Source organism: Nyctereutes procyonoides, unplaced genomic scaffold (genome assembly GCF_905146905.1).
Source record: "Nyctereutes procyonoides isolate TBG_1078 unplaced genomic scaffold, NYPRO_anot_genome, whole genome shotgun sequence".
NCBI lineage: Eukaryota > Metazoa > Chordata > Mammalia > Carnivora > Canidae > Nyctereutes > Nyctereutes procyonoides.
Window position 1 is genome coordinate 34,256,844 of NW_026575133.1, and position 21,001 is coordinate 34,277,844.

A 21,001-nucleotide genomic window follows, 5' to 3' on the forward strand; every position below is an offset into this window, starting at 1 on the left:
ACAAATGAAGTGAGCCCTGTGATCGCCCTAGAATTTGGCTCAGAGGCCCTTTTTGGAGTACATTACAGGGTGGTGGTAGGGGGAGGGGGTGGGATGGACACCAAGCTGGGGTCACACTGAGTTGAAGAGGCAGAGGCAGCTGGAGTCTGTGGGGCAGAGCACTGGGCAGGGGAGGAGCTACTGAGGCCTGGACGGGGCTCCCCGGGATGATTAAGCTGTGCACACAGAGGGTCGAACCCCATGAGGCTGCACAAGAACTACTGAGAAGCTGAGCAACTGAGACTAGAAGCTCCAGACAGGCCACAGCTTAGTAGTGGGGCAAAATTAACCCAGAATAAAGGTGAAACCACCCTAAAACAGGCTTCCAAAGGATCAAACTAAAAAGAGCCTCCTTGTGGGATGAAACTAAACATTCTGGGAAATACATACAGATAAAACTTAGCAGTCGGGACCGTAAAGTTTACAATGTCCAGCATCCAACCAAAATGACTGAGAAAGCATCAAGAAAACGTGACCCAGAAACAGCAACAGTAATTGAATAGAAAGACACCCAGAGGTGAGAGCAGAGGCGGGCACAGCAGACCAGGACCTCAAAATACGTGTTACAGGTTTGCTCCCGCGTGTTCAGTGGTCTGAAGGAAGACAGAGACGATGAGAAGAGAAACGGAGGATCCAAGGCGGGACTCCGTGGGATCAGTGGCGGGTTAGACCGTGCAGAGGACAGACCACAGGACTCAGGCTGTGGAATCAAGGCACAAAAAGGAGAGAGAAGGAAGTCTGGGAGAGAGGAGAGGCACCCCAGGACCTGTAGGTCGCGCCAGTCTGACACCTTCGTGGGCAGGGCTGCAGGAGAGAAGCAGAGGGACCTGAAGAACTAATGGCCCAGTTTCCAGATCTGATAAAAGCCAAGACCCCAGAGATAGAAGCTTCACAAACTCTTGTGAAGAACAAAAACACTCACAACCCCGTCAAAGCACATGACAGTTCCCCAACAACAGTGGTAAAGAAGAGACATCGGAGCAGCCACGGGGCCGGGCGCTCGCACTCGGGGGTCAGAATGGGCGCAGCCACGCAAGTCAGGAGACAGGGAACGGCTGCTCTTGAGCGCCGAGAGAAGAACACCGACATCCGCCAGCAGTTCTATATTTGGCGAATATTTCCTCCAAAAATGAAGGTGAAGCAGAACCCTTTTCAGACAGACAAGAGCAGAGAGGATTCATCGCCGGCCGAGTGTGCGAAACGTCACCGTGCGTTCTTGAGGCCAAGGCAAATGGTACCTGATGGTCTGGCCAAAGGAATGCCAGGTGCTGGGAATGGTAAACGGGAAGGAAGAACAAAAGACTTTTTACTCTCAACAGTTTTTAAGGACGAAGACGCGCAGAAATGGCACCTCGTAAGGGGAAGGAAAAGAAGGAAGAACAGGTCATCAGCCTTGGACCTCAAGTTGCTGAAGGAGAAAATGTGTTTGGTGTCTGCCACACATTTGCATGCATGCAATGACACTTTTGTCCATGTCACTGATCTTTCTGGCAAGGAAACCATCTGTCGCGTAACTGGTAGGATGAAGGTGAAGGCTGACCGAGATGAGTCCTCTCCCTACACTGCCATGTCGGCTGCCCAGGATGTAGCCCAGAGGTGCAAGGAGCTGAGCATCACTGCTCTCCACATCAAACTCCGAGCCACAGGAGGAAATAGAACCAAGACCCCTGGACCTGGGGCCCAGTCAGGAATGAAGATTGGGCAGATTGAGGATGTCACCCCCATCCCCACCAATAGCACCCGCAGGAAGGGGGGTCGCCGTGGTCACCGTCTGTGAACAGGATTCTTCAAACTATTTTCTGTTAATAAATTGCCTTTGTGTAAGCTAAAAACAAAACAAAACAAAACAAAAAAACAGTTTTTAAAAAGGTAATTGTCTTTTGAGAGCAAACATACCATATTGTGTGGCTCACAGACTGTGAGCAAGTGGAGCGTCTGGCTGTGAGCTCCGAGAGCGCAAGGGCAAGGGCAGCTTGCTGCTGCAGGAGCCCTCGTACGCTGAGCTTGCAGACCAGCAGTGAAGGGAGACTATGGGAGGCTGCAAAGGCGTATTGTCAACCCCCCAGCAGCCACTAAAGAGTTAAACCAGACAAGTATGAGCAGCGAACCAACCGTGGCGCCAACTGGAAGCCTAAGAAAGAATTAACCTAAAGTAGGCGGGAGGAGAGAGAAAGGAAGCATGACGGGACTGGACACGTAGGAAGCACACAGCAGCACGGCCGACTCAAACCCAACCGCGTCCGTCGTTATGGGAACATGTGAATGGTGTGTGCGGCCAATAAACCAGAGATGTCACACAGGGTGTAAAGCAACACCCCGCCACGTGCCGAGTACCAGGTGACTTTTGGACGCATCTGGATTAAGGGGAAAGTACGGAAAGCTGTTGACAGGCCCAGGTCTCCTGTCGTCAGGTGCGTGGTCCTAGCAGGCCCCCGGCAGGCACTGGGGTCACTGGCACAGCTGGAGCATGGGGGACCCTGCGGCTGGGGCTGCCATCCCCCCAGAACCCAAGTTCAGATGGGCTGTGCCCTCAGAGCCGTGCTCCGCTCTCTGCTGCTGCGCATTCAGCCTGGCTTCGTGTCCAGGTTCAGATCAAGCGTCCTACCTGGCCTTCCCGCGCCCCTCCACAGCGACCTTCAGGCATGTAACGGAACGTCTCACACCCCCCCCCCCCCGCTCAGCATCCTCAGGAGCTCCCCATTGCAAGACAGCACATGCTGGAGTCCTTCCAGGGGCCCCCAAAGCCCTGCGGGGACCCTCTGCCCCACACAAACACCGCTCCCCCTGGCTGCCCTCCAGTCCCCCGGGGCCTCCTCGCTGCTCCTCAGACAGGCAGACGTGCTCCTGAATTACACGGCCTTGGCAACTGATATTTTGACTTTCTGGAAAGTTCTTCCCTCGGCTGTCCCTCACCCCCTACCGTCCCCCCAGCCCTGGCTGTCCCGGGCCCCTGCTCATCTCTTCCTTTTCCCTAGCCCTGACCACCTCCTAGAATACTACGTAATATACTCCTTCTTCTAGTGTCCTGCCTCCCTCGTCTAGGATGTGAGGATCTCGAGGGCAGGACTTGGACCAGTTCTGTTCACTGGCACATGCTGAGGGTCTAGAACTGTGCCTGGCACACAGTAGGTGCTGGTAAGTATTTGTTGGCTAAATAGATGATACGTATGAACCCCAGAGTCACAGCGTAAGCAGGAAAGGTCCTGCGAGGTGAGCCAGGCAAACTCTCCCTCTACAGCCCATTTTATAGGTAGGGAAACTGAGGCATGAGTGTCATGACTTAGTGGCAGGATGGAGACTCGAATTCTCCTGTGCTGTTGCAGGTCTTCCCAGGGGCTTGGAGGCAGAGAGGAGAGGAACGTCCTTTCCTGGCATCAATGTCCATGTGGCCCTGCCATCCAGTGAAGAGGGACCGATGCCCCTTGAGGGTGCGGGAAGGGAAGGCCCCGGGGCTCAGGAGCCGGGGGGCTGGCGCTCCAACAACTTATTCAGCTTCCCACTGTGTCACATGGAGGGAATGGGTGCAAGCCCCGCGTGACCCTGACCCCTAGTGCTCCGCGGGACGTGTGTGGGGGGGGGTGAGCTGGACTCTGTGAAGTGCTTCTGACGTCAGGAACTTCCCACACGTGCGGAAAGCGGGAAGGAACTTACATGTGGTGACAGGCGCCTCCTTCCCAGACCGGCATGGCCTTGGTCTCTGAGAAGAGCCGGGTGCAGGGCCGGGGCACCTTCGTACAGGCTGCCGGGACAAAGGCAGAGGGGTCACGGGGCGCCACGCTGAGCGGGGCTCATCCTGCACCTGCGGGAGCCCCCCGGGCGGCTCTCCCCTGGGGCTGGCTGTGGCCTCACCGGCCTGGGGTTGGTGCAGCTGCCGCAGGGGCGTCTGTCCGCCTGCGCACCCAGCCACGGTCCCCTCCCGGGGAGGGAGGCCTGCGCTCTTCCCCTCCTACCACCGTGTCTGGCCCCTGCACCCACCTCTGGCTGTGGGGCGCTCCACATCCCTTGCTTTCTGGCTGCCCCCAAGCCCCCCGGTTTTCTGGGCAGCACCTTTCACCCTGGCATTGGGTGGTCACTGCCCTCAGTATCCCTCCCCAGGCGCTTGGAAGTCTGGGGCACCGAGGCTGGGCTCCTGTCCTGGCACCTCAAGGTTTGAGGTCCTTGGGCAAACCCGCCCTGGGCCCAGTGCGCCCATCACAGTCTGCTGTGACAGGTGCCTTGAGGCCCCGGTGGTCCCCACGGGAGGGAGCGGCCCCTGACTTACCGAGCTCACAGCGTCTGCCTTTGAACCCTGGGCTGCAGTCACAGCTGTGGGTGTCCACACCTGGCACGCAGGTGCCTCCGTTCTGACAGGGGTTTTCTGAGCAGTTCCCAGGGGTGTCTGTGAACAGGCCACGAGCCATTAGTTGCTGAGACCCCAGAAGAAGGCCTGTCAGCATTGCCATGTGGCTGCCTCCTGCCGTCCCCACACCGCTGGGCCCTAGGGGTGGTCCTGTCTCAGGTGGTCCGAGGGAGCAGAGGCAGGCAGGCTGGCCTCCGTAGGCTTGGTCCTGACCCCATTACCTCCAGGGAGGAGGAGTGACTCTGTGGGGACCCTCCGTCCTGAGCCACCACGTGCAGAAGAGACACCCCTCAGCTTTGGTTGTGGTGGGCTCCCGCCGTCATCCAGAGAGGCTCCCAGCCCCAGCGGCCCCGGCTGCTGCCACCTGCGTGGGGTTCTTGCACTTGGGGCCAAGGCCTCTTGCTGACAGCCTGCTGGGAGCCCCCTCCTCGTCCCCAGTGCCTGTCCCACATCCCCAGCCCCAGGCAGCCCTGTGCAGGACTCTGTGCTGGGGTCTGAGCCTGCATCCTCACCGCGCTGCTGGCCACGAGAGGCAGGCCTGGCCTTCTCCCTTGGGGCTCACTCTGGCCTGTTTTCCCCTTAGCTTTGTCAAGCTATCTGTCGTTTTCATATTTAACTTAAAAAATTGAGAAACACAGAAGAGTGAGATTTGTACACAGCCACCATTTCCAGGACCAGAAGGCCCATCCCCTCCACGTCATCCCACGCCTCCTTCTCAAAATCTCCTCACGGATGGGTGCTCTCAGACCCTACGCCCCTCTGTCCGCTTCCTGGGCCTTTGGGGGTTCCCTCTGTTGGCTGGTTCTCCTCTATCCGCTCCATTCTCCCCCCAGTCTCCCCTGACTGTACCCCGGGACTTGCCTTGTCTTTCCGTCTTTCCTGATGTGCTAAAGGTGAGTTGTCGGCTTTTAAAGAAATGCATATTGTGAAAAATTTCAGACCTACAAAGTCTAGAGTATGAGGGTCCCATGTCCTGTCACTCTGCCTCACTGAGTATTGACATTTTGCCAATCTCATTTAATCCATTCCCATTTCTCCGTGCCCTGTTCTCTCTTGTTCCAGAATTTCAAAGCAGGTCACAGAAATCGTTTGACCTGTAAATACAGCTGGTGTCTGATACGTAGAGACTATAAACTTTTACACAAGCACAATGCTGTTATTTCAAAGTCAGCGGTAGCTCCTTGGTGCCATAAGAAATTGCAATCCTTGTCCAGGTTTCCCCGGTCATCTTAAAAGCATCACTTCCAGTTGGTCTGATCTAATCGGGATTCATAAGGACACAGTGCCTTGGTCTGATACGTCTCTCTTTTAATCTATAAATTTTATCTTCCTCCCCTCTGCATTTATTTTTTTCCCCTTCTGCATTTATTAAATAAACCAGGTCATTTGTCCTGTAGAATCCCTGCCTGCATTTTATTTATTACTTTGTTGTGGCATTAACTCATCCCCCATCCCCACATTTCTGTACCGGCATTGTACCAGCATTTTCTGCGGCTAGAGAGAGGGGCTTCATAGGATTCAGGCTCAAACAGTGTTTGCAGGACTGCTTCACCCTTCAGCCACTCCGGGAGGCATGTGAGGTCTCCAGTGACGTGAGGGCTGCTCAGCAGTTTCGGTGTTGGCAACCTCATTAATCCAGGAGAAATTTCTGATAGGCTCTGCTCCTGGCGTGAGCAGCCAGGTGATCTTGAGTCTGGGCCCCAGATCCATCGTCTCACAAGGGCCGCACCCACCTGGCCTGTCACTCCTCCGCCTCCAGCCAGAAGGTCCTCAGTGAAGACCTGTTTTCCCCCCTTGCCCACCCCCTGGTCACCTTGAATTACAGTCCACCCAGGCAAGGCCAGACAAGTGTTTCCTTCCTGTCCTCTGTACACTTGCAAAGGAAGCGTTGGTCCCGGGCCAGCTCTAAAGGGACCAGCACGTTGTTCTTTCAGCTTCATCATAAACTCATAGATTCTTACGTATTCGGTGGATGGTGTGTGTGTGTGTCAGTCTGCTCCTGTCATTAGTCTTTTCCACGCTCCAGTTATCCACCTTCAGCCTGCGACAGCCTTTCAGGTTGCCCCCTGCACCCTTTAGACACAATCTCAGTTGTTTTTGAAAGCTTGCTTGTTTTACACGGACATCCTGGGCACATTTTGTCCATATTCTGCTTCAGTCTTGGAATCAGCCACTTGTCAAAGACCCCTGGTTCGTTTTATTGGGCATTTAGAACCCACAATCTGGGTGGTCAGGGTGCTCACTGCTCCTGGGGTCAGTGCTTGAGGCCTTTTCAGTAGACACACCAGGAACTTGGATTAAAAAATAAAAATAAACAAATTGTGAGTCTATATCAATAGTTAAGGGAAACACAGGGGTGGGTTTTAATTCCTTGATTTTTAGAAAAATTTTAATTTTTAAAAGATTTCATTTATTTGAGAGAGAGAGAGAATGAGCACAGGGGGTGGGTAGAGGGGGACAGAGAAAGAAGCAGACCCAGGATCCTGAGGATCATGACCTGAGCCAAAGTCAGATGCTCAACTGACTGAGCCACCGAGGCGCCCCTTCCTGGATTTTATATTGTATCTCTTTACACTGAGAACCTTGGTGCCATTGATATAATTATTTTCATTATCCTACAATGTGCATATAACAGTTCTAAAAAAAAATATCAGTATTACTACTGACATTAAGAGCTTTGAGTGCAGCTTTAAATTTCTTGCAATTCTTCCCGTAATAAGAATTCTTCTTTTCAGAATATATCCCTCTAGGAATGAATAGTTGGAAGGCAATTTTAAAAAATGACTTGCAATACCTTTTTTCCTATGTAGTTACACCATCAACATGATAAATTTATTTCAGTTTGTTTTCAGTTTTTAGGTTTTGCTTTTTATGTAGGTCATGAAAAAATGTTTTTTCTTGATTCTAAAATCAAAACTGTGGAGATACATTCAGAGAAGTCTAGCATCCACCTCCATCCTTTTACTTCCTTGTTCTCGTTCTTTCCTTTCTCAGTTAACCTTTTTATTAGTTTTATTTCTTTTTAAATATAAGAAAATAGGTATATTCATATTTCCCTTCCCCATGTTACTACACAAAAGAGGTACCCTAAACACTATTCTGCACATTCCATTTTAAAACCCGCTTTATTGAGATATGACTTATATACCATTAATTCACCAATTTTAAGTTTTTAGCATATTCAAAGATATGTGTATCCATCACAGTAGTCAATTTTAGAACGTTATCATTTTGGAAACTCCATGCCCTTTAGCTGTCACCCCTCCCCCCATACCTCCACTCCCACCCCCAGTGCCAAGCAACCACTGACTTACTTTCTGTCACTGTAGACTTTCTGGACTTTCATATGAATGTAGTCCTTTGTGCTAGCTTCTTTTACTTAGTATGATGTTTTCAAGGATCATCTCGTGTTGTAGCATGTGTCAGTACATCATATGATTGGATTATGTTCCATTGTGTGGATAGACCACATTTAAAAAAAAAGGTTTTATTTATTTGAGAGCGAGAGAGAGAGAGAGAGAGAGAGAGAGAGAGAGCACAAGCAGGGTGAGGGGCAAAGGGAAAACAGACTCGCCACTGAGCACAGAGACTGAAGTGGGGCTCCATCCCAGGACTCCAGGATCATGACCTGAGAGCCAAAGGCAGATGTTTCACTGACTGAGCCACCCAGGCACGCTAGACCACATTTTGTTTATCCATTCAACAGTTTGTGGATACTTTGGTTGTTTCCATCTTTCGGCAACGGCGTATACTGTTATTACGAACATTCATGTACAAGGCCCTCTGTGGGCATCTGTTTTCATTTCTCTTGGGTACATGCCTAGGAGTGGGATTTTCTGGGTTATAGGATAACTCTGTGTTTCATTCTTTGAGGAGCTACCAGCCGTTTTTAACCCCAAAGCACCTGTACCACTCTGCATTTCCACCAGCAGTGTTTGAGGTTCCAGCTTCTCCACATCCTCACCGTGCAAGGATGCTCGTTGCATCTTTTCATTCCAGCCATCCTCGTGGCTGTGAAGTGGCATCTCATTATGGCTTTCATTAGCATTTCCCTGAAGACTGATGATGTCAAACACCCTTTTCATGGACTTGTTGGCCATTTGTGTAGCATCCTTCGAGAAATAAGTATTCAGATTTTTTGCCTGTTTTTTTTTTCTTTGCTTATTTCTTAATTGGGTTCTCTTTCTTTTATTCAGTTATATGAGTTCCTTATATATTTTAGATACAAATGCCTTTCAGGTATATGATTTGCAAATATTTTTTCTCTTTCTGTGGGTTGCCTTCTCACTCCTAATGGCGTCCTTTGTTTTGTATTTATTTATTTATTTATTTATTTATTTATTTATTTATTTTATTTATTTTAATGGCATCCTTTGAAGCACAAAGAGCACATTTTGAGGAAGTCTATTCTGTCTTTTTTTCCTCATTTGTTGCTCATGGTTTTGGTGTCATATTTAAAATCTTTTGCCAATCCAAGGTCATGAAGACTTACTCCTGTTTTTTTTCTAAGAGTTTTATAGTTTTAGTTCTTAGATTTAGGTATTTGATCTATTTTGAGTTAATTTTGTATATGGTGTGAGGTAGGGGTCTGACTTCATCCTTTTGCATGTGGTTATCCAGTGTTCCCAGCACCATTTGTTAAAGACTGTTCTTTCTCCATTGAATGGTCTTGGCCCCTTGTTGAAATCAGTTGACCAGAGACGTGTGGGTTTATTTCTTGACTCTCAATTCTATTTCGTTGATCGTAAGTCTGTCCTTGTGCCAGTATTTCACTGACCTGATTACTGCTGCTTTGTAGTAAGTTTTGAAAATGGGGTGTCAAATAGGACATGAGATCTACACACTATAAACAATTGTCCAGAGATATTTTAGGACAACCTTACAGAACATGGCAGTGTGCAGGGGTATTTAGGACCTGTGAACCCATGCCAGCAGTCCTCACCCTTTGTACCTGGGACAGCAGGTTGCAGAGCCTGACTGATAATTCATTCCATTCTTGGGCGCCTGAAGCCTTATGCCTGCAGTTTGTGCAGCAGTAGGGTTTTTACCAGGGCACTGCCTACTGAATCCTGAGCTTATTGTGACACACATACACATTAAATAAAGATAGAGAAATGGCTGTTGTGAACAGGATGGGGAACAGAAATATGGCTGCAGTCTGGGGTGGTGGCAGTGGGTGCTCCTATTTGACAATAAGTTGCAGAGTAAAGAAGTTTAAGTTCTGCCCTTGCCTGCTACTGCCTGCTTCTCTCCGGCATCCAGGGGATAAAACCAGGAGAGTTTCAAAGCCCTGCTGGTGTGAGAATTTGAAGAAAACAGGAAGATTAGACTAGCCTCAGTGTCTACTCCAGATCCCCATGGTGGCAGGTTACAATCTTAGGGACCCTCCTCTTCTCCCTGAGCTTCCCCCTTGGAGCTCAAATGTGTGGACCTAACCCGGAGAGATGCTTGATGAGGAAACTCCAATCAAGAGTGTTAATTGTGCTCTGTGGGTATCTAGGGCTCTCTGGGGATCCTACTTTCCATGAAAAAGAAGAGTCTAACAGCTTCCAGGGAAAATGAGCAGACACACTACAAGGAGACAAGAAAAAGACTTGACACCCACTGTCAGCAGTACTGCTCAGAAGAGGACAGGGGACTAATGTTTGAAGAGCTGAAGGTAGAGGACCTTTGAGCCACTCAATTTACCCTTCAAGTGTGAGTGCTAGTAAGAGTATTTTCAGGCAGATGGGGCCTCAGAAATTTGGCCAGGTAAAGTACCAACAAGAACTCTGATGGGATAAGCTGATTATAAACTTTTTTAGAAATGTACAGGACCAAGAGCAGGTGGGCACTGCGGGACAGCGAGCCTTACCAAAGATAGGGCCGCTGAAATCCCTAGTGTTGGCTCCACGGAGTCCAAACATTGCAACAGAGCAGTGGACCCAGAGCCCACTTTGAATGAATGAATGAAAAGTGCTTGACCGTATCAGCATTCAAGAGATGGAAGTCCAGATCTCAAGGGGTGCACTTCACACCCATGCTGCTGGCACGACCTGGAACCCCAGCAAGGTAGGTTCTGGAGAGACTGGGTTCACCACGTGTCTTGATCGCAGATGGAAGGAGTATAAACTGATGTCCTCACTTAGAAAACAACTTAGTGTTCTCTTGTGATTCGGGCTTCCACACATCCCAAGCCCCAGCATTTGTACTCTCGCACATGTGCCAGAAGACGTGTGTAAGAATAGCATAGTGGCGCTTGCTGATAACAGCCAGACACAGCTCAGGTGCTGTGTGAGCCGAGTGGATGAAGCCATGGTGAAGTCACCCACAGGTCAGATGCTCAGTGGGGAGAGTGAGCTGCGGCCACTCAACAGCACTGACCGGCCTCACTGCAGACGCGGGGTGAGCACACAAGTCGGGGTGGCTATGCACAGCAGGTCAGTCAGCTTATAACAAAACACCTGCAGCTGCTCAGACCCACGTGGATATGCGCTGAGATCCCTCCCCACCGCCCACCCTGCAGCAGAGCGAAGGGACTGTGAGCACAGAATCCATGCTCCAGGCTAACTGGGGGGACCACAGCAAGATATAGGTTACGGGCTGGGTTCCAGATCTAAGGCCATCCTCGCAGCAGAAGCTAACTTACTAAATAGAAGGGGCTTGTCATGCACCCGTTACAGACGTAACAGGAACAAAAAACCATGATTCACTTTGTGCACCCAGGGGACCATTAATGATTTTTTCCCTCTTTATCACCTAAAATCACTCCTGCCCTCCCCCGGCCAGCCTGCATACCTCAGGGTGGCAAACACTGCAGACTGCAGTGACATCTGGGGCCAGTCTGGTGCCACCTTGACTCTTTCCTTCAGAAGGGAGCCAGGGCAGGTAATCACATCCACTAGTTCCCGAGCTTAGGAAATGAAACGTCTGATACTGGAAAGGGTTAACGAAACACGGAGCCTCTGAGGAAATGGGTGCTTTTCTCACTGAGGGAGCAACAGCAACATGTGTGTCCTCACTCTGAACCCCACCTTCACTAGCAGAATCACTGCCTGGCTACATCCGACTCAGTGCTCCCCAGGGCTGGCGGCAGCCCCGGGCCTCACCCCGGGATGGGCGCCTGCTCAACTGGGGCCGTAGTCGGGCCATGTCACCATGTGCCAACAGGCCCTCTGGCATAGGCATTCGTGCAGGTGTCCTTGGGCAGCCTGGAGCAGGTCTGCAGGTGAGATGTGCCCTCGGGGGCATCCTGGGCACTTGGCTTACCCTTCGCGAGTCCCTGCCTTCCTTGGGGTCTGGCTGGCGGGTGAGCACAGTCTGAACCCCTGGGTCCCTGGAGGGACAGAGCCCCGGGGGTCAGAATGAGGAGGGAAGGCAGGGCCAGGGCCTGAGCGGTGTAAGGAACACGTGCCTGCTGGGGCTGCCCGGGGGGCAATGCCCTGTAAGAACATCCTGCGGGAGCGTCCCGCACCCTGCAGCTGGGCCTCACCAGAGAGGCCCATGCCCTGTGTCATCAGCAAGGCCTTGCTGGGTGGGCCTGCCCGGCGATGCTCCATCTGGAGCATGCTCAGCGGCGCCGCTCCGTGACTGCCACATCCTGCTGGACGTGCTCCTCTGTGGAGAGGCAGGGGGTGACCCAGCTCTATGTGGAGGGAAGGAGGGGTCATCTCCACAATGGAGGCCCGGTCCCTCCGGGGCAGACCTGGGTAGTTTGGGTGGGTGGGCTCCCCAGGCTGGTTCCCCGTGGCTCACCCCAGCCTGTCCAGGGTGGCGCACCTGGCTGTCCCTCGGGCAGCTCTATACTTCCCACGTCTTCACGACGGGTGCCTTCCCCTACCTCCTGGTCCTTCAGGCTCCCTCCGCCCCCCGGGTGCTCAGCTCTGAAAGTCCGCTCCTGCTGACTTACTTGCCACGTCCTTGTCGCTGCCATGTTCGGGCAGCTGGAGGGCCAGGCTGACCTGCTCAGGCACCTGCTTGGGGGCCTCCTCCGTGTTCTCAAGCTGCACCACAGCCGTGGGTTCTAGGAGAAATCAGAACGGCCCAGCGTGCTGACCCCACAGCCTGCTGCCTCGGGCCCAGGATTGTTCTTGGGCCACCTTCTCGAGCTGCGTCTCTCCCTGGGGGTATAGGGATTGTCAAGCCGAGGGCTCGGTGTGGTGAGACCATGGTGCCCACTCACCTGCCGGCCGTCCCCACCCCGGGGGCACCGAGTCCCACCGGCCCAGCGCTGCTTCCAATGGGACAGCTTTTCTCCAGGTAGGGGCCAGCCCTGACCCTCCGCTGAACCTGAGGTGCTTTGGTGAAGGTCACCAGGGGCTGGGCTGAATGTCTTATCTGAGCCAGTGGCCCTGTCCCTCTGGGTGGCTGATGCTGGATTGTCCTTATGGCCAAATTCCACTGTCCACTCTCCCACCCACCCCCTTCTTCCCAGGGGCTGTGTCACCGCCTCTCCCTGCATCTCCCCTCAGGCAGACCTTGCACTTGGCCAACCCTATATGCAAATCAGCTTCGAGGTGTCTCTGCCTGTGTGCCTGGGCTTTTAGGTCCGCTCCTGTGGCTTTAGGAGGGTGTCTGGTCACAGCCCAGCTTCCCAGACACCTACCTGCCTGCTCCCCGTGTCCAGTGAGCCCCTCTGCTGCTCCTCTGCGGGTCTCTGGAGCTGCAACGTCCCCACCCACTCATCATCGACCCTTTACTTGCCTGGCCTGGGAATGCCGGTGTTGGTTGAAAAATCTCACTATGCTGGTGATTAAGGTCTGTTCCAGGGAATCATGAGAACAGGACCTGGTTTACAGGTGAGGACGAGGCCCAGGCTGCCCTGCCTCGGGTCCCGAGAGCCTTCAGGCAGGGGCAGCCAGTGGGCATGTAGCTCCTGGCCTGCTGGGCCACAGTCTTGGGGGAGACGTGCCGCAGACAGATTCCTGGCCTACCCCTCCTGCTACACCACGCCGCCCGCTGGTCTGTCACAGGTGGTCCCCTTAGTCCAGGCCGAGCAGGATCTGAACCCGGGATCTCTTACTGTGACAGGAGGAGGTGTGGTCCTGGCTCCCTCTGGGTGGGGTCCTGCACTTCTAGAAGCCCCCGCACGAGGCTGGTGGTGCTGGTCCAAGGACCTCGCGTCCAGCAGCAGGGACTTAGGTGGTGCAGTGCTCTCCCGCTCCCTGCTCCCTAAGCTGCACTGGGCCTCCTCGGACCTCCTTCTGACCCCGCACCCCGGAGCAGCCCGTGCTTCACCCCATTCCGCTGTGTGGGGAAGGCGCGTGAGCCCGTGCAGGTGTGAGGGCCTTGAGCTGCGCCGCGTCCCTGGTGGGGGCGGTGTGAGGGGCCTCGTCCCTCATTGCACTGGGGACGGGGGCGGAGGACGGGGCAGCGAGGCCCCTGGGGCTGGCCGGGGTACTCACGCGATCTCACGGTGACCGATTTGCCAGGCGAGCCCCCAAACTTGGCACTCACTCGCCCTCTGCCGTCCACCAGCTCCGAGAACCTGCCGAGGGAGTCAGCACGGGTCACCGGGCGAGCGGGGGCCCGGATGGCGCGCTCCGGGGGATGGCCCAGGCCGCACCTGGGGGCCGGGGTCTGGGTTTCAGGCACTTCGCGGTCACTGAGCAGGCGCAGCTCCGGCAGGCGCGCGGGCGGCGGTCTGTTCCGGAGCACCCGGGGATGCAGCCCCTCCCTGTGCCAGCGTCTGTCGGCGCCGTCCCTCGCGGCTGCAGGGGGTGGGAGGAGCGGCTGGCTGCCCGAGGCTGCGCCCGCCCGGTCCCTGGGACGGAGCCCTGCAGGCGGTGAGCGCAGCCCCAAGGCCCACGGCAGGCCCTGCTCCCTGCCCACCCCCTGCAGGCACGGCCTGGACCCGACAGGGCCTCGGAGAGGCTCCCAGGCCCCCGTGCCCGGGCGTCCCCGGCCCTAACTGTGCCTCCTGCGAGGGCCCGTGTGTCTGCCCTCGGGGGCTCTGTTCTGCCCCAGCCGCTGTCCACCTCCCTGCTCGCTCTTTTCACTTTGTCACCCTCCCTGCAGCATCCGCGCCGGGGGAGCACCGTCTTCCAGAGCACCTCGTCTGCAGGGTCGTGCGGGCCTCCCGCGCACTGGGGAGCAGACCACGTCCTCGGGGTGGCCCGGGGCTCCGCGCTCCTGAGCTGTTTCGTCCCTGCCTCTCCCAGGCCTCCCCTCCCGGCCATCCTGGGCCTCTGAGGCTGCACTGAGCCTGCACTGAGGCAGCACTAACCGGCCATGAGTCCTTCCTTCCCACCGATTTCCACACCCCGCATTCTCCTGTGTTAGCACAGTCCTGCTTTGAGGCTGTCTGATGTCCCTGGGACAGTGTCGCCTGTGCCGGGTGCGGGACCACACCCCGAGGAGGGCAGCCCAGGCCGCTGTCCTGCTGGGGGCCCGCAGTGAGCACCAGGGGCTGGGCCGCCCTCACGGCCCCAACAGTCCTGGCCAGACCCCAGGCCTGGCCACGTGGCCGTCCCCTCCCCGCGGTCCCTGCAGCACTGTACGTACAGGTGATGATGTAGAGGTGGGCAGGGTCGCTGTGCAGCTGGTCGCCCTCCGCGCTCTGCACGGCGGTCACCGACAGCTGGTACCGCCGTCCTGGCATCAGGTCCCGCACTGTGTAGGATGTCAGCCTCCCGTTGGGGACGTAGCGGCTCTTGGTGCTCTGGCTGGTGGTCACGTTGATGACATACGCCTCCAGCAAGGTGTTTGGAGTGGGGGTGTCCCAGACCACGTGGGCAGAGGTGGCTGTGACTCTGGCAGCCGTCAGGTTTGCTGGCGGCAGGGGCCCTGATAGGCATGGAGCAGGGGAGGGAGGTGAAAGGGGCCAGAGGGGTCTTGTGCTACCAGAGGGGTTTAAAGATGTGTTGAAGTCTCACGTGAAGCCCAGTTTGGTCATTATGGACAACCCTATAGTCCTAGAGGATGGCGTGGAGGGGCATGGCAGCGGCTCGGGGGCAGCAGCACATCCTCTGGCCCACAGGCACCCCAGAATGCTGCCTGGGAGCGCCCAGGGGCCCCTGCCTGCACAGTCTGTCAGTGGGGTCACCTTTGGATTCCCTAAGCCTGGCCCCGTGCACCCTGCCCCAGGACAGAGAGGGAATGGCCAGGGTCCTAGCACCGGGGGTCAGCGCCAGGACTTGAGCCTGCCCTTGCCCCCCACCCCCCGGGGCTGTCCGCGGTTGTGTGTGTGGACAGCACGCGCTCTGGGCCCCCGTGTGTTGGGCTTGGGAGGGGTGGTGAGGGCCAGGTCTCCTCCCCACGAGATACCATGAGGATCAGAGGGCGGACAGCGTGGGCAGTCGCCCGCGTCCCCTGGCCTCTGTCATCTGAGCTGTCACGTCTGGGTGCTGGGTGAACACCCAAGCAGGGGGCTTCCTGGGCAGCCTGCCCCCCCTGCCGCCCGAGGAGGAGACACTTGGTAGGAGTGGGGCAGGGGGAGGTGAGAGCTCCCACAGGTCCCACGGACCCGAGCTCACGCCGCTGTACTCACGGGTCCACACGTGCAGCGGGGCCGAGGCCAGGCTCTCGGTGGGAGGCTCGTGCCCCCCAAGCCCACTGAGGGCAATCGCCTGGATGGCGTATCTCCTTCCTGGCAGCAGGGCCCTGCGGGACGGAGGCCACTGTGACTCCTTCCACGCAGGCGGGACACGGTGTGAGGCCCTGAGGGGGGCTCGCTGGCCTCCAGAAGGACCGGGGCTGGGGCTCCTCAGCTCCTCCCTGGCCTGTCTAGCACGGGGCAAGCGGCAAGGACGGCCCACACCGGCCTGGGACAGCTCTGGTGCAGGGGCTGCTCCTCAGGCAGCAGAGGCCAGAGGAGAGCACTGGAGGTCACAGGGCAGAAGGGGGTCCACCCGCAGACCCCCCTGCCCTGGCTGGCCCCCGGGAGGGCTCCCAGCACCCTCAGGGGTCAGAGGGCCCCGCCGCTGCCATCGCCCGAGCAGCGTGGTTCAGGCTGAGCACCCGAGTCTCCAGCGGGAAGAGGGACCCTGTGCCCTGCCCCCGGCGGGTACCCTGGGCGCCGCGGCTCCATGGACTCCCCTGCAGACGGCACCTCCCGTGTCGTCACACCCGGTGGTAGCCTGTGTGAGCCCACGGGGAGGGCCTGGGAGCTCCCCCCTGCTCCCTGCTCCCTCCTCCCCTGGGCTGCACCAACCCCAGCAGGGGCACGGCCTCTGCGGAGTCCGGGGGGCCCTCAAGGTCCCTGAGCTGGGTGGGCCCGGGGACCCTGCCTCCATCACCAAGTGCCCACCCAGGGCCTCAGGTGTTTTGTCACACTGCTCTTTGGCAGTAGGCAGGATGCTGACCAAGAAAGATCCCAGCAGGGGTGCCTGCCTGGGGGGCTCAGTGGTTGAGCGTCCACCTTGGGCTCAGGTCATGATCCCGGGGTCCTGGGATCGAGTCCTGAGCTGGGCTCGCCGCTCAGGGACAGCCTGCTTCTCCCTCTGCCTCTGTCTCTCCCTCTGCCGCTCCCCCCGCTTGGGCTCTCTGGCTCTCTCTGTGTCAAATAAATAAAATCTTAAAAAAAGAAAAAGAAAAAGGGAATCCCTGGGTGGCTCAGCGGTTTAGCGCCTGCCTTTGGCCCAGGGTGTGATCCTGGAGTCCCGGGATCGAGTCCCGCATTGGGCTCCTGGCATGGAGCCTGCTTCTCCCTCCTCCTGTGTCTCTGCCTCTCTCTCTCTATGTCTACCATAAATAAGTAAGTAAGTAAGTAAGTAAGTAAGTAAATAAATAAATAAATAAAATCAATCTTTAAAAAAAAAGAAAAGTCACAGCAACCCTTAAAAGACAAAGCAAAGTCTCGCTTCCAGCCCAGCAGGCACGCAAAACATGGTCTGGAAACACGCAGCTGTGGGGCGGCTCGAGTGCGGGGGGTGGAGGCCCTGCCCCTGAGGTACCAGCCTGGCAGATGCCTCCCTGACGCTGCGGCCTGTGCTGCTCTGGGCAGGACGTGGCCGGCCTGTCCCCCCGCCCCCCGCCGCACCCCGTCTGCTGTCAGAGGCACCAGTGACCCCTCAGCTGGAGCTGCTTGTCTGCAGGCACCGGGCCCCCCACGGTGCTCCTCCTTGTCCCCCCCCCCCCCCCGTCTGCCAGCACCAACCCGAGTGGGTGGAGGCCGTGGAGGCCGAGCCTCCCCTGGAGGCCGCTCCAGCGTGGACTTCCATCCTCAGCCCCACCAATGACAGGTGGTCGTGTGAGTTGTATGTCCCTTGTAGTTTTGTTTGTATTTGATTTGTAATACTCAAGCGTAAGATGTTTTATGCCTCATTTAAGGTTTTGACATACGATTTAAACGACATAGATATTTAAGGTGAGTGTAGGGGTGCTCGCGTCTCCCTTTCAGAGGGGCCCCTGTGCAGCTCTCCGGTGGCTCGGTCTGCTTGTCTGTGCAGGAGCCGCGACCCCCCTGCTTTGTGAGGGCCCTTTCCAACACCTGTCTGCAGCCCTGTGACGGGGCGGGATGGGCCTGGGCCCGGGGCAGGGCGCTCTGCTTCTCAGAGCAGAGCAGGTGCTCCGGCAGCTGCACCCCTGCTTCCCCAGGCAGGCTGGGCGGGGGGGGGGGGGGGGAGCAGCAGGGGTGGGGCACAGGGTGGGGGAAGCCCTGGAGCCCCGAGGGAAGGGAAGGCCAGCCCTGTGCTCCTACCCAAATGTGAACTTGTCCACACTCTTGTCCAGGTCGGTGGACTGGTCCTCCTGGGCCTCAGGGTGCCGGATGGACAGGCGGACGCTGCTGACGGTAGCGTGACGGATCCTGTGCAGAGCCCACCGCACTGAGATGGCGCTGGCTGTCACATTGGTGACCTCGAGGCCCTCAACAGGGCGGGGTCCTGGGGGGCAACGGGCCCCTCAGCTGATGCTGGCACCTCCTCATCTCCAGGGGAGGGCAGGGGCTTGAGACGAGGAGACAAGGCTCAGGAAGAGTGCTGGGGGGTCTCCGAGAGGGGGGCCCTAGCGAGGCACCAGCCCACCTGGGCTTGCTGGCGGCAGCCACCAGCCGCAGTGGGACTACTCAATGGGACAGACTCCTGCCGGGGGTGAGGGGTGCCACGGGCTCCCCAGAGGCCCGCGGTTCCTGTTTGGCCAGGCAGTGGGGCCGGGCCCTTGGGACACACATGGGCCCTGGGACCTCCTCCTTTCCCCTGGCTGTTTTGGGTGCGTTGACAGTGAACACGTGGGTGACGCTGGGGCCTACGGAGGGCGGAGGCTGGGACAGTCCTGGGCTACGTGGGGAAGGGTCTGGGTAGACCACGGGAGCCGGGAGGGGAGCCCAGGCCATAGGGCGGCAGTCCGCCTCCCACCCTGGTCTCCTGGGGAGACCCCGCTCTGACGGTGGAGGGGGAGGGACGCCACTTCTTCCTAAAGCCAAGCTCAGGCGGAGCGCAGTGTGCCTCACGGGCCCGCTCAGCTCGTCCTGCTGGCCCAGGGGCATTCTCAGGGCCTCTTGGCCGTCCTTCCCCACCAGACACCTGTCCTGAGCTTCTTACCTCCCCTCTCACTGGGCGCTCAGGGTCCGCGGGTCAGCGTCTGGCTCTGGCCAGCAGGCGACACTAGGCGCCGTCCTTCCTCCCCCACTGAGCTCCTCTCCGTGCCTCCCTCCTTACACAGCCTGAGTCCCCGCTGGTGGGTCAGCTGACCGGCTGCACGGTGCCCCGTGGCTGGCCCTGCCTGCCTGCTCTGACCTGTGCCCGCAGCCGGTGTGGCAGGAGCAGGGCCCCGTGTGCTGGCCACACTCTGAGCCCCGACTGGCTGCCCTCCCGGGCTCTCAGTGCTGCCCCGGGGACCGCTGCCCCGTCCGTGCGCCCTCCTCCAGCCTCCAGCACCCCTGCCACAGTCTCCCAGGGTCCCTGGCCTCTGCCCACCACCGGCTTCTCCCTCTGGAGGACCGGGCCCTCCCCTGTAGGTCCCAGAGCAGACAAGCCCGTGAAGGCCCCAGGGGCTCCCTAGGACCATTCGTCCACCTCCTGTGTAGCAGCATCGCCAGGACCCTGTCCCCCCACCCCTCAGAGTCGCTGCCTTCCCCTCAGCGTGTTGAGGTGACCCCTGGGCCCCTTGCCTGTCCCTTCAGCAGCCCCCGACGTGGGCCGGCCCTTGCAGGTGCCTCCCAGGGAGCTCGCTCCACCCCCCCCCCCGCACTCCTGAGCCGCGGTGCCTCTCCAGGAGGCAGCAGCACACCCAGGTGGGCACTCACGTGTGCGGGTGAGCAGCAGCACCGGCCTGCTGATGTCGTTCTTGTTGTTGGCATTGCGTTTGACCGAGAACACGGAGATGTTGTAGGCTCTGCCAGCCGCCAGGGCCCGCAGCTGGTGCGCGGAGCGGCTCCGGTCCACGAAGTCTGTGCGGCGGTAGGCACCGTCCGAGGAAGTGTAGGTGACCGCGTAGCCATCCAGCATCTGCCTGGCGGCCTGGCCTTCAGGTGGACGCCAGGAGATGGAGACCCCACTCTCTTCCACTCGCTCCACCTTGAGGGCCGTTGGTGGGAAGAGCTCTTCAGGGTTTCAGTCGAGAACAAGGGAAGGGGGTGGTCAGCTGTCAGCCGTGGAAGCCTGGCCCACGTCAGACGTCTCCCCTGGTGGTTCTCGGGCCTGCTGCCCCGGGGCGGAGAGGAGCAACTGCTGGTGGGGAGCCTGCTCCTGTTGCCCACAAAGCACCTCTTCACTTGGTCTCTGGCCAGAGCCTCCTGGGGGGTCTCAGGTGTGTGGGGACAGGTGACCGCCTTTACCGTCCTGGGGGGTCTCAGGTGTGTGGGGACAGGTGACCGCCTTTACCGTCCTGAGGGGTGGTGTCTCAAGTGTGTGCACACAGGTAACTATGCTTCCTGGGGGGCTATATGCCCCTCCCTGCTTCTTAGGCAGAGCTTGGGTAGGCGGCTGCCTGGGCGCCCTGCCCTCGGGGGTGGTCAGCACTTCGGCCTGTCCCCTGGGGTTCTGTGCGCCCTCAGGGATAAGGGGAGGCCCTGCCCCGATGTTGGCACCTTTGCCACCTCACCTTTGGCGCAATCCTTGCCCGTGTAGCCCACTTTGCAGGTGCAGCTGTGGGACCCATTGCTGGCCAAGCAGTAGCCGCGGCCCCCACAGGGGCTGGAGAAGCAGGGGTCACTCACTGGGGAAGAAGAGGGTATTAGTGAACACTGGGCCCAGCGGGACCCTTGCTCTCAGGAGCAACACGCCCTTCCTGTGTGGGTGTGTCTGTGGGGTGGATGTGGGTGGCACCATTACAGGCAGCGATCTAGGGGTGATGGAGGGGCCGCCCTCTGAGGGGCTTGCCAGAGGCCCACCCTGAGGCTGGGCAGGTGTGCCTTTTTGTCTGAGCCAGGCATCCCACAGCTCCAAGGTAGCCTGGCCGGCGGTGACTCACCGGTGGGGGCAGGATGAGCACAGTGCCGGCCCCTCCTGGGGGGCAGCAGGCAGCCAGGCGGCCAAGGGCACCAGCCTTCCGCAGGCTCCCCTGCATGGGGGCTGTGGCACCTAGGGGACCTGAACTCCCCCGTGGAGCTGCGGGAAGCCCTGGCGGACAGTCACCGCCGCAGCCACTGACCTTGGTCCTCGGGGTGTGCCCGCACCCACCCCGAGCTGCGCAGTGAGACTCCGTGGCCACACACCGTCCCCACCGTCCCCACCGTCCCCACCATGCTCTGTCCTGGCTCCCAGG

At 57.7% G+C, this 21,001-nt stretch overlaps 1 protein-coding gene and 1 pseudogene across 5 annotated transcripts in view; one reads left to right on the plus strand and one right to left on the minus strand.

The window, feature by feature from the left end:
- The window catches only part of SNED1 (sushi, nidogen and EGF like domains 1), an 81,494-nt gene that overhangs the window by 5,533 nt on the left and 54,960 nt on the right, over positions 1-21,001 (minus strand). For 2 of the 5 annotated variants that reach the window (XM_055300348.1, XM_055300352.1), the window contains 9 exons: positions 20,339-20,452; positions 19,542-19,838; positions 17,997-18,180; positions 15,846-15,958; positions 14,861-15,142; positions 13,923-14,067; positions 13,762-13,844; positions 12,267-12,380; positions 11,300-12,002 (listed from right to left, as the gene is read on the minus strand). In XM_055300348.1, coding sequence (XP_055156323.1) covers positions 11,623-12,002; positions 12,267-12,380; positions 13,762-13,844; positions 13,923-14,067; positions 14,861-15,142; positions 15,846-15,958; positions 17,997-18,180; positions 19,542-19,838; positions 20,339-20,452 — 1,712 coding nt within the window. In that variant the 3' untranslated portion in view covers positions 11,300-11,622. The other 3 variants (XM_055300349.1, XM_055300350.1, XM_055300351.1) reach the window with 3 other exon arrangements.
- On the plus strand, positions 1,330-1,894 carry LOC129493814 (40S ribosomal protein S14-like; annotated as a pseudogene).